The sequence below is a fragment of the Vulpes vulpes genome, chromosome 10 (genome assembly GCF_048418805.1).
Source record: "Vulpes vulpes isolate BD-2025 chromosome 10, VulVul3, whole genome shotgun sequence".
In the NCBI taxonomy this organism is placed as follows: domain Eukaryota; kingdom Metazoa; phylum Chordata; class Mammalia; order Carnivora; family Canidae; genus Vulpes; species Vulpes vulpes.
Window position 1 is genome coordinate 85,780,036 of NC_132789.1, and position 18,485 is coordinate 85,798,520.

The 18,485-nt window shown below is 40.4% G+C and overlaps 1 protein-coding gene across 9 annotated transcripts in view; it reads left to right on the top strand.

Annotated features, from left to right (window-relative positions):
• DCLK2 (doublecortin like kinase 2) overlaps positions 1-18,485 on the top strand; it is a 149,607-nt gene that overhangs the window by 120,843 nt on the left and 10,279 nt on the right. For all 9 annotated transcript variants that reach the window (XM_072724806.1, XM_072724807.1, XM_072724808.1 and 6 more), the window contains 5 exons: positions 252-309; positions 8,062-8,181; positions 8,424-8,570; positions 14,894-15,027; positions 15,418-15,495. In XM_072724806.1, the coding sequence (XP_072580907.1) occupies positions 252-309; positions 8,062-8,181; positions 8,424-8,570; positions 14,894-15,027; positions 15,418-15,495 (537 nt within the window). The remainder of the gene's footprint in view (positions 1-251; positions 310-8,061; positions 8,182-8,423; positions 8,571-14,893; positions 15,028-15,417; positions 15,496-18,485) is intronic.

An 18,485-nucleotide genomic window follows, 5' to 3' on the forward strand; every position in this document is an offset into this window, starting at 1 on the left:
GTGTGGCTTTGGATTTTTTTTTCTTTTTTGAGTACCTTTCTCCCTGACCCCACTCAGCATTGTCGCTGATGTACAGAGGAAGCCAGTACTTCTTTGAACTGTTTTCCTGTTGTAAAAGATGTTTAGAAGAATACCTTAGTTTCCTCTAGTAGAGGAAATCAGGAATGATTATATCTTTATTTTTTTTTTTTAAGGAATGATTGTATCTTTGATTTGTATCTTTAAATTGCCTTTCTCTGATCGTTTCATAGGTCCACTGGAAAGGAATTTGCCCTGAAGATTATAGACAAAGCCAAATGTTGTGGAAAGGTACAGTATACATAAGTGTTCTGTCAAAAAACCTGAGAAACCTTGGTAAGATGTTTACCGTGGTGAAGGAATTTAAGTGGGCACTGATAAGACCTTAGGGGGGAGGCCATTGATGATAATGAAGGAAACACTATCAGCCCGTTTTTTTTCTTTCCTTGTTATTTTTAAAAAAACTTTAATCTTAAAACAGTAAATTGAGTTCATCTGGTTCTAGCTATAAAAAATATAAGTTTTCTTCTTTGGGAGAGGCCTCTATCAAAACCCAGCAGTGCTCAAAAGATGCAACACAAACTGTCGTGAGTCTAAGACCTTACCCTACTTTTTGACTAACAGTTTAGCCTTCTCCCTTTATGGACACTGGCTGAAGACACAAGATTGCTGGGTCAGAGACAAAAGACTTTATTTGCTGTGGCACAGGAGGTAGCATTGGTTCCTCTTAGCCTCTGAGTCCCATGGAAGTGATTCGGAGGAGCCCTGCTGATTGCTGTACACAGAATGGGTTATATCACATCTGAGGATCTTTAAGCTTAGTAAACCCTCAATGAGGGGGCTGCTAGCAAACCTGTCCAAACTTTGCCCTAGAGGAAAACTTTGGTTTCCTGACCATGATCATAAAAATAATCTGCCTTCTACCCTTGAGGGAAGCCCTATTTCTATGTTACAAATACCTTGGGAAGTAGTTTGTAACAAAAGCTGATACAAGATGTGCAGTCACAAGGAATTGCCTGCCTTTCCCCCTCAATGAACTTTTTTCTTTCCCAATCTTAAGCTGGGCTGGGAAAGATCAAATGGTGAAATGCTACTGGAGTATTGATATGTTAACTATAAATATTCAATAGCAGGGATGACAAAGGCCTTTTTATTTTTTCTCATTTATTTATTTTTTTAAGATTTTAGTTATTTATTCATGGCAGACGCAGAGACATAGGCAGAGGGAGAAGCAGGCTCCATGCAGGGAGCCCGATGTGGGGACTCCCAGGACTTCAGGATCATGACCTGGGCCAAAGGCTCAACTGCTGAGCCATCCAGGTGTCCTGACAAAGGCCTTTTTAGATTACTTTCTGGTAGCATAGCAGTTAAGAAAGCAGGCTCTAGAACTCACTGTCCAACACATGTGACTAGTCTGAATTGAAATGCAGATGTAAAATACACAGTAGATTTTTGAAGACTTAGTACTAAAAAAAAAAAAATGTTGTACCTCGTTAATATCTTTTTTATTTGATTGCGTGTTGAAATGGTAATATTTTGGATATATTTGGTTACATAAGTTAATAGTTTTATCTGTGTCTTTTGACATTTTTAATGGTGTATTAGAAAATTTAGATTTATATATGTGGATCACATTATATTTCTGTTGAACAGTGCTATTCTAGTGCTAGATTGTATAAAATTTTAGTCTTGTTTTGCTTCTTTTTGCTGTGCTACCTTGGAAAAGTGACTTAACCCCTCTGTGTTTCTGTTTCTCCCACTAAAATGTGGTTAATAATATCTAAGATACAAGGTTATTGTGAGGATTAACTAAACTAAGGCATGGAAAACCTGTAGAGAACTACCAGCATGTAAGAATTTAGCACATATTAACTGTTAATATTATTAATATGCTACAGGAATTCACAGTGTATAATTAATTAGGAGAATTGAAGCAATAGTAGTGATTTTATATTTATGGAACTCCTAAACTAGTCTTCATTGGAAACTTACAAAATTATGTATTTTTAACAGGAAATTTTTAAAAAATTTTAATAGGAAATATTATTGTAAAATCTTAGGCAAAAGTCAAATTTGTCATTGCTTTTTTTTCTAACCATACCATGATAGCTAATGAAGCAGAGATTGTGCAAAATGCCCCCTTTCTTTGAATAATTAAGCTTTTCCTACAGCTAATTTTCTTTAAATAATTGTGTGCTTTTGCTTATTGTTCAGACAATATCATTAAATTTTTAACTGCAAAGCCTTTTCCCCATATGTAAATAAGTGTTGCTTTTTCTGGTGTTGTGGGATTTAAGCAGAATGTGTCATACTTTGGGGAGCCACGCTTGAAGTAACTGTATTAAAGTATTTTTATCAAAAAAGTGAAAAAAAATTGCTGTGGTAGGGATATTGTTTACCTGATTAAAATTTAAGCAGCTGTTTCAGTAGTTGCAAAAAGCTCTTTATGTGAAAAAAAAATGTCTGGTACATTAAGTACTGAGGCAAATGATTAGGTCACTTTAAACATTTGAATCTATTTTTCCTTGTTATGGAATGTCATTCTGTTTTTATAATTCATGATCATCTACTTATTTCCATCCTCACATTTTGCTTATTTGAGCAACTGTTTCCACTTTGACTATACAGAATTATAATTTAAAAACTTGATTTGTTCTAAATAAGTTGATTTTCCCATTCAATTTTATTTAAAAAAAATTGATATAGAGAGTTTTTTTAAAACAAAATTTAGGGGGAGGCATTTTGGGGAATCAGCTACTATTCTGCAGTGTTGTTGGTTACCTCTGCTTTATGGATTGTACACAGAAAAATTAATAATGCCGAAAATAATATCTGCCATTTACTAAAATGTATTGTCTCTCCAGGCTCGGACATAGAGATATTTTGCACATTACTTTTAATGACTTGCTAAACAAGATATACCAGTTTCATTAATAAAAGAGGTCCAGATTTAATAGCTTCCCAAAAGTCATACAGAGGCAGAGCAGTGATTGGAATTTTGTGCTAGTTGATTATGTAGCCTGTGCATTAGCCAGTCTGCTGATGTGTTCCCTATTTAAGTTCAGTTTACTCATTTGTTCATGTAATAAGAACCTGGAGAAAAAAAAAAGTTAACCTTTCTGGCCTTCTGTTTGCTTTTCTGTAATATACAATTATATCATTAAATTAGTTTACTCATTTACCTAACCTTTGATGTGTGTCCAAGAAAGTGTGCTAGAAATAGGGTAATTTAACAGATAAACTAATACCAGTTCTGCAGAGAATGTAATGGGAGTTTGGAGGAAACACATGAGAAGTATGTGATCAGTGAAGACGCTGCTGTAGAGCAAGCATTTGAGCTGGAACTCCAGCAGTGGTTAGGATTTCAATAGGCAGCAGTGAAAGAAAAGCCTTCCAGGTGGCCAGCACGGCCTGAGCAAAGGCCCAGGGGATGGAGAGTGTGTTAGGTGCCTCTGAGTAGGAGATGAGCACAGGATCTGCCCGGCGGGAGGCAGGCCAGATTTCTGGAGGCTGTTGAGAAAGCTGTGATGTTTGTAAATGCAAGAATTCTTCTAATATTCTAAATGGTGTTCATTCTAATGATCACTTATTATAAATTTGTGTCATGTATGAAGCTCTGAGCTTTCTGGTGCCTTGAGGTGGTCTGCCCTTCTCTTCCCACAGTTGTGCTTGGGCCCAGTATACGTAGGTGATGAATACATGACATAAATCCAAATGTATATTGCTTTAGTTTCCTGAGGCTGTTGGAATACATTCCTATGAACTTGGTGGCTTGTGACAGCAGAGATTTGTTCTCTCACAGTTCTGGGGGCCGGAAGTCTGAGATCCATACTCCCCCTGCAGCTCTAGAGGAGAATCTGTTCTTTGACTCTGAGTAGCTTCTGGTGGCTTGATAGCATTCCTTGGCTTGCGGCCACATCACTCCAATCTCTGCCTCTGTGTGTTTATTTTTCCTCTTTTTTCTGTGAAATCTCCCTCTTCCTCTAGTCATGAGGACAGTTGTGATGGCACCTAGATAATTCAGAGTTATCTCCTCATTGCAGAATCATTAATCACATCTGCAAAGGTCCTTTCTCCAAATAAGGTAATATTTACAAGTTCCAGGGGTTAGGGCTTGATATCTTTGTGTGGCCATTATTCAATCTGCTACATACATCTACCATAGAAATCACATGGGATGATTTGAGTATTTTTCCCTCTTACTGGGGAGCAATACTCAGTAAGCATAGTGGATACCAGCTGGAAAACCACTGTTGGCCAAGAGTGATGCATGATGTGTTTATTTACTCACTTAGACACTTCAGAACTAACTATGCTGGTTGCTGTAGAACAAGGTAAACAGAAACTTCCAGACAACAGGGTGAGAGCAGTGGTTGCAACAAAGCATAGGGGGAGCGAAGGGAAGTCGGAAAGGTGCCTCACCCAGTCAGGATTGAGCAGGGGAAGCTAATTAGAGGAGGTGAAATCCAATCTAGACCTGAGGAATACATAGGAGTTTCCCCAAGGAGTGTGCGTATTGGGGGGATGGGTTCCAGACAGAGAAAACCTGTGCAAATGCCTGCAGGTCCAGGCAAGAGATTGACAACAGGGATGGAAGTGAATGGATGGATTCAGAAGCTGTTGAGAAGCAGGATTTGGGGATTGATGGACTACATGAGAGGATGACGGAGGGGCTGGGGGAACCCCCCTCTGCTTTGGGCAACCAACCATTTTCATTCAGCGGACAGAAGGACAGAGGGCACCAGAGGAAAGGGCTGCTTTGTGGGGCTGGGGCGTGTAGCGACAAGATGATTAGTTGCTTTTGGGGCAGTTGTTTATTCCCTAAAGCATCTCTCTCTCACACACACACATTAAAAATCACCGTGGCCAAAGATAAGGTGGTATCCTGTGCCAGGTTAGCAGTTTTCTTTGTTATTTACTCTCACTCAGAACCAGGGAACACTGCCATGAAGTGATTCATATGTAAATTATTTGGAGTTAGAATCCTGAATCACTTAACATGAATGATGGTAGATGGCTGAATAACGTGAGTTCACTGCAGTTCGAGATAAAAGTGATGTTCATATTGCATCGAGAGATTTTTTTTCTGGCAAGTGTAATCTAGAGGGTGTTTTTACATATGATGACACAGGGGTTGCATAAGAAATCGGAGATGACATCCGCAAAGATTTTTATGGACTACTTTTGTTTTGCTTCCGATGATGGTTAGTTTAAAAAGTGGACTGTTCCTTCCTAGGCAGTTTTACAGGCACAGTCAGAGGTCAAGAGACAAAGGCTAACGTCTCCCACATTCCAACAGAAACGTTCCCTGTGCGCTCAGAGCCCTCCCCGGTGTCCAGGAGAGCCCAGGAGCTGAGCTGATAAGCAGTGGTGGAGGAAGTGGTGCACTACTCAGTGCTCAGGATTTCGAATGTAACACTGCCGGTGGTCCTGGGGGGAGGTCCGCAAGATAGAAAGTTCCCAGAAGACTCTCTTGAACCCTTTATTTAGAAAGATGACTTTTTGAGAGGTGTCGTCTCCCTAGGTGGTAAACATCTTATTTTAACTCCAATTTGAGAGAGCTCCTGGGTACTGGTGACAGGGATTATTTTACATATGTCACTCTCAATTAGTATCACTTATAGAGCCCCCGAATAGAGGTAAATGTACAGACTCTTGAAACTTCAGAGGAAATGGAGAGGAGGGAGGAAAACCGAAGTGATAGATCCATTTAGCTTCAAAATAAAATGCCTCTCTTACTACAATGGTTGTGACTCCTGTTGGCTTGGCTTCAGATAGAGTGAAAGAAATGCAGTTGCGCGCCTTTACATGTTCACAAAAGTACACCTAACTCGGCTTGTTGGTGTGATAAAGGACAAATTTGGTACAGGTGATCCAGAGGCCTCGAAATAAGTGAGCAGATGTGGAGTGTTTGCTCAGAGTCTTTGTCTCTGTGGCCACAAGGAGTTGGCTGTACAGCTGCTTCCCTCGGGAGGGCACAAGGCACCGTTTATTGCAGCTCTGTAACTTAGACATGTGGGACTGGAAACAGGTAGGCGGCCTTGTCCTCAGCCTCCCAGCTATGGTTCTTTGGGTCTGAGAACCGCTATGCTTCCGGGAGATGGGGAAGCATTTGCTGAGTCCCGAGCTGGGCACAGACTTCCCAGCCCTGCTCATTAAGGGGCTTAGATTCTCCTCCCTGCACAAAGCCTAGTGTGGTTCTACTTGCCCCCGCAACTCACGGGAATACTACCCCTAGTTTTTAAGGGTATCTTTTTAAGGAATCAGGTGTTCTCAGCTTTGCAGCGATTATTTTTCACTTTGAAAAATTCTGACTTTTACCAAAGCATTCCTCTTTAAAAGGTGATATTGTTGTGTAGTACAAGAAATGTGTGCTTGGACATCAGAAACCTAGGTGTTGCATTTTCCCTCAAAAGATGATCCTAAGGATAAAGTGTTAAGACACTACACAAGTACTTTCTTTGCAAAGAGACTGACCTAGTGACTAGATTCCTAGTAAATGTTGGTTCTTCTTTTCCTACTTCTGTTTAGCATTTGCACTGTCATTTGCCAACACTGAGTGACCACTTGGACAAGCACAGTGCATTCATCTCTGATTGTATGACCCGCATGTGCAGAGCTTGCATAGATTTTCTGTGGGTGCTATTCATTCATTTGTTATAGTGTATACTTCATGTATTGTCAGACTATTTGAGGTAGCTTAGAGGAAAAAGACATACACACATGGATGCATGAAGATCAGTGAAGAACCTAAATGATATCTTGACCTAAGGGTAATTCTCTTGCTCCCGCAGTGGAACACTAAATTTAGTGCTGAGATTCATGATAGCAAAGGCAAAAGGGACAATAGGAGGGGAACACACACACACAAATGCACACACACGTGTACATGGGTATATTTAGGTAGCAAGCGATATCTTTTATATGGTAAGATTTATGTAAAAGTTGTATTTGAAAACCCAGAATATGTCAGAGGGCAATTAGTTAATTTTACAGCGCATACCCTAAATTCAAAATAATTCATTGTTATAGCTAATGAGGATCAACAAATGTGAATTATTGAAATATTTTCATGTCTCATAATAAAAATAGAGCAGTAGTTGTTCATGATTCATGGTTGGTGTATTGAGAAGAATTCCTTAATGCTGTGGGTAAACATTTTGCTACAGTGCTGATCCCAGCTGCATGACTCACCAGGATTGATAATCAGGTAGTATTTTCAGGGAAGTGGTTAGAGTTAAAATGAGAACAGTAGTCCCTGTGGTACTCTATGTTTCCTGATTTCTGAAATACGAGATGGTAAGGAACATCCTTCTGGTGAATGCTTCCATACCCAGCCACAGAGGAGGAACTTTTTTTTCCCTCATAAACTCAACATGAAATTTAGTAATGGTTTAAAGACAAAAAAAAATATTAATGCTCAAGTTGTATTCCGTACACATGCAGGTTTCCTTGTATACTTGATCTTGAATTTGAGTGTATACTCAAATTAAAAAGTGGTTCCAGGAGCACCTGGGTGGCTCAGTCAGTTAAACATCCAACTCTTGATCGTAGCTCAGGTAAAGATCTTGGGTTCATGAGATTGAGCCCTGTGTTGGGCTCTGCACTGGGCGTGGAGCCTGCTTAACATTCTTTCTCTCCCTCTCTCTTAAAAAAAAGAAAGAGAGAAAGAGAGAGAAAGAAAGGTGGTTCCAGCTGAATCACAAAGTACAGTGCCATGTGCTGAAGCTTTCACAGTGTCATGACCTCGTAGGGTGTTGGAGGTAATGAAGAGACAAGAAGGCAGTATGTTTTCTGTGCCAGGGCAGCACCACTGAGCCCTTTCAAGGATATCAGTTCTTTTTTTTTAGTGACAATGACGTGTCACGCTGACTTGTCCTGTCCCTATGGAAACAAACTCTGCCAGGGCTTGGTTTTGTCTTTGTGCCAAGGGAGATGCTTTCCTCGGCGTCTAATCTACAGTAGGGCATCTTCCAGAATATAGAGTTAGAGCAGAGGGTTCTGTGGTTTCTGACCCACCTCTCTAAACCCTTCCTTTGACAGGAGCACCTGATTGAGAATGAAGTGTCAATCCTGCGCAGGGTGAAACATCCAAATATCATCATGCTGGTTGAGGAGATGGAAACAGCTACTGAGCTCTTTCTGGTGATGGAATTGGTCAAAGTAAGAGGATGCAGAGATTTCAAGAGATTTCATTGGTGCCAAATCCTAAGATGTATCATATTGTTGGAGGACCTAATTGGAGAAATGTTTTGCTACCTTGAAACTTCCTTTATTTATAATAATTGTTCATGGCACTTGTGTCATTTTTTTTTTCATCTACTCCAGGCTGATGAACCTTCTTTGTTACTTTCATAGGATTGTAACCATTGACATTTTGTTGTGTTCTTTTATGTGTCCATCAGGGTGGAGATCTTTTTGACGCAATTACCTCTTCAACCAAGTACACTGAGAGGGACGGCAGTGCGATGGTGTTCAACCTGGCTAACGCTCTCAGGTATCTTCATGGCCTCAGCATTGTGCACAGAGACATCAAGCCAGAGAACCTCTTGGTATGTCATCTCTGCCTTTTTTGTTCCAATTAGTTTGCATAAATTGTCATTAAAAATGACATGATCACATGCAAACAATACCACTTTAGAGTCTGTACCAATCCTGCAATAAGGGACTGAGAGAATTTAAACTTAGAGAATCACCATGACTCAATTCAATGACCATAAATTGTTAATGGATTTCTTGAATTGATATGCATTTCTGCATTTATTGTTTATCAGACATTAGGAAACACGTTTCTGTTTACATTTTGGTTGATGGTACTAAAAAATGGTAAGAAGGAAAATTGAGGCAAAACCTCTGAAGTTTTATTCTGAAAAATAAATTAGAGATAGAACTAGGAGCTTATAGGAGACAGAAATAGAATACAATGGTTTGTTTATGTGCAGGACAGAACTTTGGGAATAATCTAGTTCATTTATCTCAGCTTTGCAGGTATAGAAGTTGAGACTCCGCTAATTTTTCTTGCTGAAAAGTCTCATGCGTCCCGTTGTTCTACAGAAGGAAGTCTGTGGCATTCAGAGGGCTTCATAATCTGGTCCCAATTTGCCTTTCTAGCCTCCTCTCTGTCTAACCCTTCCCCACCCATCGTCCACAGTGGCACTTACCTTCGTGCCATATTTAGCACACCTCCATGGTGGCCTTAATAAACACAGCTTCCTAATTGGGCCAATCTTTGTGTCTACATGGTAGAGGAATTTCAGAGAAGCTGATTAGGGGCTTTGACAAGCACACATCCCCCAGAACATACACAAGACCTTTTTTTTTTTTTTTTTTCCTATTTCTACCTTTCAGGACTGAGTACTGTCATCATTTACCGCATAGGAGGTGGGGTTCTATGAGTATTCTCTATCCTAATAATCCAAACTCAGATTTTTCCATCCCCAGTCGTTAGCTAAGACTTAACTTTGTCAGCACCATTACATATCATTGCTCATTTCCATACTGGTCTACATTTGCAATGTCCTCTCTCCCAGCAATGTGGCAAATGTTTATCTTCTAAGACACTGAGCAAAAGGCATGTCTTCTTTGACATCACTCCTATCTACCTGGACAGAGTCAGTCTCGGCCACCCCTAGTTGCTGCTGTACATGACCTACTGTGGTGAGTTCATCACATACTTGGGTGACTCCTTCTCTAGATAAGCAACATGTGGGGCAAGGTTTGTGTCTCAATTATTTCCATATCACCAGTGCCCTGGACTAGGGCCCAGGAAGTACATGGTGGATGTGGAGTAAGTGGTTGGTGACAGAGCATTGACAGGCACTCAGGCAGCAGCCAATACTTGAACACAAGTCTTTTTTTTTTTTTTTTAAGATTTTGTTTATTTATTCATGAGAGACACAGAGAAAGAGGGAGAGACATAGGCAAGGGGACAATCAGGCTCCCTGCGGGGAGCCTGATGTGGGACTTAATCCCAGATCACAACCTAAGCCAAAGGCAGATGCTCAACCACTGAGCCACCCAGGTGTCCCTTGAACACAAATCTTTACAGTTTGTCTCATACTTGTACTCTACAAATAATTGTTGAAAGGCATATGTGTTGATGTTTAGGCTTTTAGGCCATCCTGGGGACTTTCTGCTAATTCAGAGTGTCCATTTTCTACTTCTGGCAATACCATTTGATGATTTCTGAGTATCCATTTAAAAGTATGTGAGGTTTTTTTTTTTTTTTTTTTTTTTTTTTTCCCTTACTGTCTTCTGCCTTGAGGAATTATATTTCCTGTCTAGATTTTCCTATTGGGAAAATAAATACCCTTTCTCTGTAAAAACAAGATGTATCATGGACTTGGTTTTATGAACTCGAAGGAGGAATGGAGACAGAACTGTAAACTGGGCCTCAGCATAGAAGTGAGGATATGATGTTCTCTCCTCAAAACAGTCTTCTCACCGTGTCTGTCAGGCCCGGGCTCCTGAACCACATGACTGAAGTTGGCCAGGGGCTTCCCAAGCAAACGTAACAGGGCTTTATCTGGCTGTGGCCAGACGCAAATGCCATGGTATTAAAGAGAATGCCTCCTTTGTTTCTTCCTGCTGCCCATGGCCACCTCACCCTGGTGGCTGTTGTTATTGACATTTTCTAGGAATACAGAGCCACAGGTCCCTAAGGATAGTAGGTTACTGTGAGTCAGCCTGTACTGCAGCTCTGATTATTGGAGGTCCTGTGCGGAAGGTAAGGTGACTGAGGCATTAGCGAACTTGCCTCTAAGCCAGGGAATGTCCGTTTCCAGCTCATGGATTCCACTCTCCCCTCCTCTTTCTCCTCTTTTCCACTCACAATGTGTGTAACATCTCAGAGCCTGTTACTGCGTCCTTTTCTCTTGCCACACATTGAAGGAAGGTCCCGTGATGGGGATTGGAGTTTCCAACATGACGTGTCTCAGAATGTGACCAGGAAATTAGATAAAACTCCCTCGTCCAGCCTAACCTGCCCTAGATGCATCTTCACCCTCTTCAAGACCTATAGCAGCCCCACTGTGCTACCCAAAGGGGAGGAAAAGGAAGAAGATGATAAAGAAGATGTCTAGATGAGGCTAATGTGTGATATAAAAAGGTCAGGCTTTGCAAGCCCTTAGCTGCACATATCTAAGTAAAATATGTGCCTGCCATTGAAAATTTAGCTAGACCACTCTGCAGATTCTGCATTTGGTCAGCCGATTGGCATTGCCTGACGATGAGGGTGATGTTAAAGGTAAATACACAGAGTGACAGTCAGCCTCTTCCTACTCTAAAAACAAATTCCATTTTTAAACACCAGAGCATTCAGACATCTGATTTGCATCCCCTTCTCTGGGAGCAGTGTCATAATTTAAAACCCTGCCAGCAGAGATGTATGGGTCACCGTGTCAGGGAGCACAGGGGTGGCCATTAATGCTGTGAGTTACAGCCTGGTGGTGCCCTGTCAGACTTAACTATGAGAGACCAGTGATAAATTCTGCTTTTCCAGGAGTTCTGGGGACTGGGGAGAGAAGAGGGTTGGTTTCTCATATTTGAAGCCCTTCTAAATCATTATGTTGACATTTTATTTAGAGAACATGCAGCGTTCACTTCGTATGTGGGATCTGCATTCCTCACATTTTTAACTTTTGCATTCTGAGTGCAACTTTTGACAGAGCATCTCTCAGCGTGTGGTGGGGCATTTGAACACCGCAGGGCTGGAGTTCTCACAGTCGTGATCGCTGGGATTCACTCAGCATCTGTGTGTGGGTGCAGGCAGCAGGCCGCGTCTGCCAGGCCTCCTCTGGCTCCCAGACCTGGAACCAGTTGTGAGATGGTGCTGCGGGACGGTAAAGGTGTTGGTTGGCACCCCTACTTGGTAGCTTCTAGTAACCTGAGTCTCTGTGCCTCAGTTTCTTCATCTGTAACACAGGCAACAGTTATTTTCCTACTCACTGGGCCGGGGGTGGTGGTGGGGGTGGGGATTCTGAGGTCCAGTGAGATAATGTATGGAGAAAATCTTGGAATCTCTAAAGTTCTGTGAGGAGGTCAGTAACTGAGGAGAGAATGCAGCAAACTTTGCCAGAACAGAAGGCCTTTGGAGTCCCTATGCATTTGTTCAGCCCTTTCTTAAAATTAGTCTCTTAAAGCAATGCCATATGTGTGTATATCTGTGTCAGTCTCTTAAAGCAGTGTCACAAATGTGTAGATTTATACGTATTCGTGCTTTGAAGAGAATCTCCAGCTAAGATTTGAAATATACTCATATTATCTTTCACATATTTGCCTCTGTGTCTAGTGTTGGGAAGAGATGAATCAGATAAAATATTATTTCAGGCTTGTCTGCTCCTTAGGACACTTCTCTTTTGATGTTTAGCCAAGGAGTGCCACTTGCCCAGACATAATTCAGTGATTATGAACTGTCCAGTACCTTTCTATTTATGCTCCTGCATCTGACTCTGAATTCCTTATAGGGGATATGAGGAATGGGGCTTTGGGGACTTCTGAGTATCTGACAACAACCCTCAAATACCCCTAGGCATCTGTAAATTGCATGTCTAAAGTAAACACTATTTTTCAATAAAACGTACCTAATGAGTGTATTTTAAAGTTGTAAAAACAAAATAATAATGACATTAATAAAACTTTTTTTTTTTTGCCTTTATGATACAGACATTTAAAATTATGTTGCTTAGAATGTTCTTATCACTGCAATTACTTAGGGAATTTCTGAAGTCTGGATTTCAGTAAATGCATCATAAATTCTAACTGTAATTCTCTATATCGGATTGTTCTCGTTAATGTTTACATTCAACATAATGGATGGAAAGTCGTCCTAAGACCTTGGCATGACTGAGAACCTGGTTTCTCTTGCTTTAGGCTAAATCATTAGTAGCTTTGAATATGCCTCTGCTGAGTTGTGGCTGACTCAGAATGATAAATATCTGTGAGGAACTCAACAGCCTCACCATTACTCCCATGAAACTTGAAAGTCATAAAGATGTGTGCTGGGGACGCATACTTAGTACATAACTGTGGAAGCAGTTACTAAGATACTGAGGTGAAAAACATTCTTCTTAAACTGATGAGGACATCACAGGTAGGGAAGTTATTTCAGTGACATACTTTGTAAATGCCTCTACAGATTGGGTATCACGGGGGGGGGGGGGGGGGTGGAGGGGGGGAGCCCTGAGGTTCTGATGCTTTTCCATGATGTCTGTATAAATCACTCCCCCTCATTAAGTATCAGACTAATGGAAGATGTTATTAACATGCTTATCTTGAAAAAACATAATTTTCTAAATTGTTCATTCTTTAGTAAGGAGTGGTTTGGATGAGGATCTGGTTCAGTTCATAGTAAAATATGAGGAAAAGCAAACTAAATAGAACTAAAATGTAAAAGTAGAGAAAGACATTACATAAGTACAGGTTAGATCTCTGCAATTATTCTCTGAAATCCACCATTTTCAAAATGGAAATCCAAGAGATAAATAGGCATGTTAAAATTAACGCAGTGAAATCTAAAAACCGTCTATTTAAAATGTAACTTTCAGACTTTTATCCGATAGGAAAATTTGCTTATATATAAAATTAATTTTTCCTGATTATAGAACCAATGCATGTTCATTGTAAAGATTTTGGAAACTGATGAGAAGTATAAAGAAGAAAGCTAAAGTAATCTTTAGTACTATCACCTAGAAAGAAACCGAACATTTTGGTGCATTATACTGACTGTATAATTTTGAATATTCTTTTTTTGTGTAATATAGTGACTGTTTTCCATAGGATTAATACTTATTTGAAATGTGCTTATTAGTGACTGGCTAGTATTTTATTATAGGAATGTACCATGATTTATGAAGTCACTGTCCTTCAAGTTTTTAAAAACATAGATAAATTCTGAGATTGGTGGCCTTGTGTGTAACCTTTGGGTTCATCTCTGTTCCCTTAGGATTAGTTCTTAGAAGTAGATTTACTAGATCAAAGGTTATAAATAATTTTTGAGAAATTTACATGTTGCTGAAATGTTTTCTAGGAAGATTGCTTCCCGTGTAAGCAAAAAGCATTCACATCTTCACCAGCATTGTGGAACCGTTTCCTATACAATAATGATTTGATCTTACCAGCCAGTCCTTCTAGGAAAAAAAGGAACAGTCGCTGAACCCTGATTCAAGTCTTCACACCAGCCCATAGGTTAGGGACTAGTCTCATTTCACTTCACAGATGAAACACGCTCAGGGAGTGACTCTTGGAGGTCATGCAACCAAAAAACGAGAGGAGTGTTGGTTTTTCAGGTTCAGGCTGCCTGAGCCTAAAGTTTATTTTCTTTCTAAACTTCCAATGTTTTCCCTTATAAAATATTTATATTCAGCATTGACTGCCCAAAGAACACGTCCTGATCTTATGTTCTAAATGAAACATGCGAGTGTTTTAGTGGACACTTAAGAAACACCATTTTGAGTCTCTCAAGCACCTCACACACGGTAAGTGTGCAACAAAGGTCAGGTTCCCGCTCCCAGGTTTAGAAGCCTTTCAAGCCATGCTGGGTAAGCAGCTACCTACATCCCTGACTCTTGTGTCAGCATGCACACGTATTCATCATACTCCTAGATAAGGAGTGTTTTACAAAGATGAAAGATACGGTCATTCACATTTCACACAATCATGCAAATTTCTAAAGAAATGATTTAGAGCTTTAAAGCATCAAAAATAAATCATGGTGTTACTATCACAGGGAGAGTTGTGTGTTTTTTTTTTTTTTTTTTTTTTTTTTTTTTAGCTGATTGATACATGTATCTGTGTCTTTACTACTTCGTTCCAAGAGCCTTTTTGAAATCGTTGAGAAAAGAAACTACTGCTGATTATTGGCTGGTTTCTGTTCCAGGTGTGTGAATACCCCGATGGAACCAAGTCCTTGAAACTGGGAGACTTTGGGTTGGCCACAGTGGTGGAAGGCCCTTTATATACAGTCTGTGGCACGCCAACCTACGTGGCTCCAGAAATAATTGCTGAAACTGGGTAAGACTCCTGGTGGCTTTGGTTAATAGTTGAAAAAGGTATGTTTTGCTGCTCCAGCTGTTCTGTATTCATGTGCCTCCTGGGAAGGTGGGGAAGGTGGGGGGAGTATTACCTGTACCGCGACTTTGCACTTCTATGTCCAGGAGCCATAGGCTTGGACTTTTGTCCTAAGGCCAGTCTTGGAAATAGGGCAGTAGTTCCCAAGATTGTGGTTAGGTTGGGAGAAGAATAGATGCCTCTGTCCAAAGGGCAGCTAATTCTTCCATGTGAGATGAGTGCTTTGACACTGAGAAAACCTTTTTTTATAACAAAGGCAAGTATTCCAGTAACATGGAGGGTCTCTGGGAGTAATATCTTTATTTTTTCCCTCCACCCACTTTGTGTTCCCAGCTATGGCTTGAAGGTGGACATTTGGGCAGCAGGCGTGATCACATACATACTTCTCTGTGGATTCCCACCATTCCGAAGGTCGGTGGCTCTTTGAGTAACAATATTTGAATTGTAAAGTCTTTCCCTTTGATCAGGAAGCAGACATTCTTGTCCTGGCAATCAGGACCAGAAACTGGTTAATAAAAATGTCAGTTAAAAATTATATAAACATACCTTTCACTTTTTATCTCAGTTTACAACCTATTAATGGATATTCCTTGACCACACTTTGGGTGTGAGGCCAAGGCCTCTGCTTGGTGTATGGTCCTCTTGAGTTTCTTATGCTTATTTTTCTGTAAAGCACACCCATGATCCAGTGTCCGCAATTTCCATTCTCAGGCTTTTTTAAGGGTGGTAAGATTTAAAGATCCTTGTGAAGCAATCTGATCCTTCTGGTAAACAAACCTTTTTCCAGTTCTCAATAGTCATTTCTCCTACTTAATCTGACAGCAGGTCTTTTTTTTTTTTTTTAATAACTCACTTTCCAAAGCATTCAACATAGTTCTCACAGACTCCAAAACCGTGAACTTTTTCTTTTACAATTAATTTCATCTGTTCACATAATATTTAATGAAGTAGAATTATAAATACTTTCAGCATAAATAAGTCTGGGAACAAATAGACCTCCTCTTGGTAACTGCATATCTCACCTGAGGGGAGCAGAGGTGGCCACACACAGGTGTCGGGGTGTGTGATGTAGGACACAGAACACACCCAGTACCCAGCACTGTGTACATGAAGGGAGTACGGGGCTTTGGCTACAGCACCTCTTTTGGTCTGTTTCATCTCCCTCTTTGGAGAAAAAGCATGACTTGGAAGTAGAAGTTCACCTAATGATGCAAGTATGATTTTCTTCTGAGTTTTCTTGAGCTCTCTCCTCATTTTAGTCCTGTGTGTGTGTGTGTTAATTTTACAACTACTGTTGAGTAGCTCCTGTATGCCAGGCACTTAGAATAGTGTCAGGAATCAAATGGCAAAGAAAGCACATTCTCTGATGTCATACTTATGGTGTAGTTATGAGGTAAGTTCAATAGGTTTAATTCTCTGCTCCTCCCCCAACATTTTATTATAAAGCTTTCAAACATACAGAAAAAATTGACAGGTGTATCTTTTTTAAATGATCAGTTTTCAATTGAGCTGAACAGTTTTCTTTTTACTGATATCACTAGAGAGATACAGAGATGTCAGTCGTCTCTACGGGCCTATGGTGTAAAGATATCCATCACTAGAATATTGATCAAGAAGAAAAAACTGAGCCTGGAGGCATGCTCATCTGAGTCACATAAGTCAGGAGCTCATTTGGCTGGAAATCACCAAGGTTAAAGGAAAGCTAGAGTGTTTGAGTGGGACCTTGTTCCTACAGGACAGGTTGGGTTTCCGCAGTTTGGAAGCTCTTTCTGCCTGGCCAGCAACAGCATGGTCTTCCATCAGGGCAATGGCTTGGGTGGATTACACAGACTGTAGGATTACTGTACTTACCAGTAAGCTTTTGCTGAATCATAAACTACTCTAGAGGGGAGACCTGTCAATCAATTCTGTGGACCCACTGGGCAGGTCTTCTGATCTGAGCTGGCTGATTGGGACTTGTTGGTTCAGTGTGGCATCACTCGCATGCCTGGTAGTTGGCTCAGTGTCAGCAGGGAAAATGGATGGGATTTGTTCAAGTGCCTTTCAGCATTCAGTGGGTTAGCCTCGTTTCACATGATGGTGGATACAGCATCCCCAAAAGCAGCCAGAGAGAGGGCAAGTTCCCTTGCTCAACCCACTTTCCAAGTCTCTGCTTGCTTACACTTATTGGCTGATGTCCCACTGTCCAAACCAAGTCAAATAGTTGAGCCTACAATACATGTGAGAGAAGATTAACTAGGTGTATTCATGGAGTGGGATAATTTGTGGCCATTTTACCATCACATTGTGTTTTGGGTGTTTTTAGTGATGACTTGTTTGGGGAACAAGTCACATGCAGGGGGTAGTGTGTTTTGATGGCACGGAATCACTGGGCCAGATTTAGCAGAGTCCTCTCCTTGGTTAACCCAAGTTGAGATCTGATGGAAAAGGGTTCTCAGGGATCAGTTTAGAGGAATGTGTGCTCACAACTCCCTCTAGTGTTCCCACATGCCAGTGCAGTCTGCGGGTTATTTATTTATTTATTTATTTATTTATTTATTTATTTATTTTGATTTTGCGTTTTACTTTTTGACAAAAGTGAGACTGATATTGAACAGCATGTATCTATGATGACTTGTTGCTCAGTGGACAGCAGCTTTTTTGTGGGAACTGGAGGTAAGTCTGGCTAATCAGAAGCAGTAAAGCTGCATTATGAAAGCTGCTGACTTATATTCAAGATATGGTTCCTACAACCACAAGGTTAGTTATCGTCTAAGCAAGTCTGTTTTTGGGGCCACTGCCATAAAGTGATATTTGCATGACTGTACTGATAATTTTGTTTTTCTGAAGCATACACTCATTACCCCCGTAAATGAAATGTTCGAACATCATTTGTGAGATAGTGTACAACATTTCAAGTTACCACATCAGACCTTTAACAACTTGGCATTGAAAAGGGTGTGCGCGTAAATGCCTGTTGTTTTCAAAGTTTTTCTTAACGTACATTTTTCAGCTTGCTGCACTTTGATCCATGGGCTATATATTGTTTTAGGATTTAAAAGCACCCTGACGCATCTCAGCCAGATTGTAGAATAAAAATGTGTTCATAAGTCCAGTATAGATTTAATCAGAGTTGCTTTTACTATGTGACTATTTAGAAGGATAGATTATCTTTCTGTTCTTCGAGTGACGGGTGGCCTGAAACTCTCAAAGAGCTTGCATTTCTCAGCATGGATCCTAAAAGGCACCTTCAAATTCCTGAGGCTTGTTGTTTGTTGACTCAGAATATTTTGCCAAGAACCCAAATGACTTGCTGCAGATCCACTTCCAACTTTTTAGCTGTTTATTAGCAAAACAAAAGCCACATATATTAGCAAAATATAAGCTGTTTAATATTCCAGAAAATAAAAGTAATGAGTAAT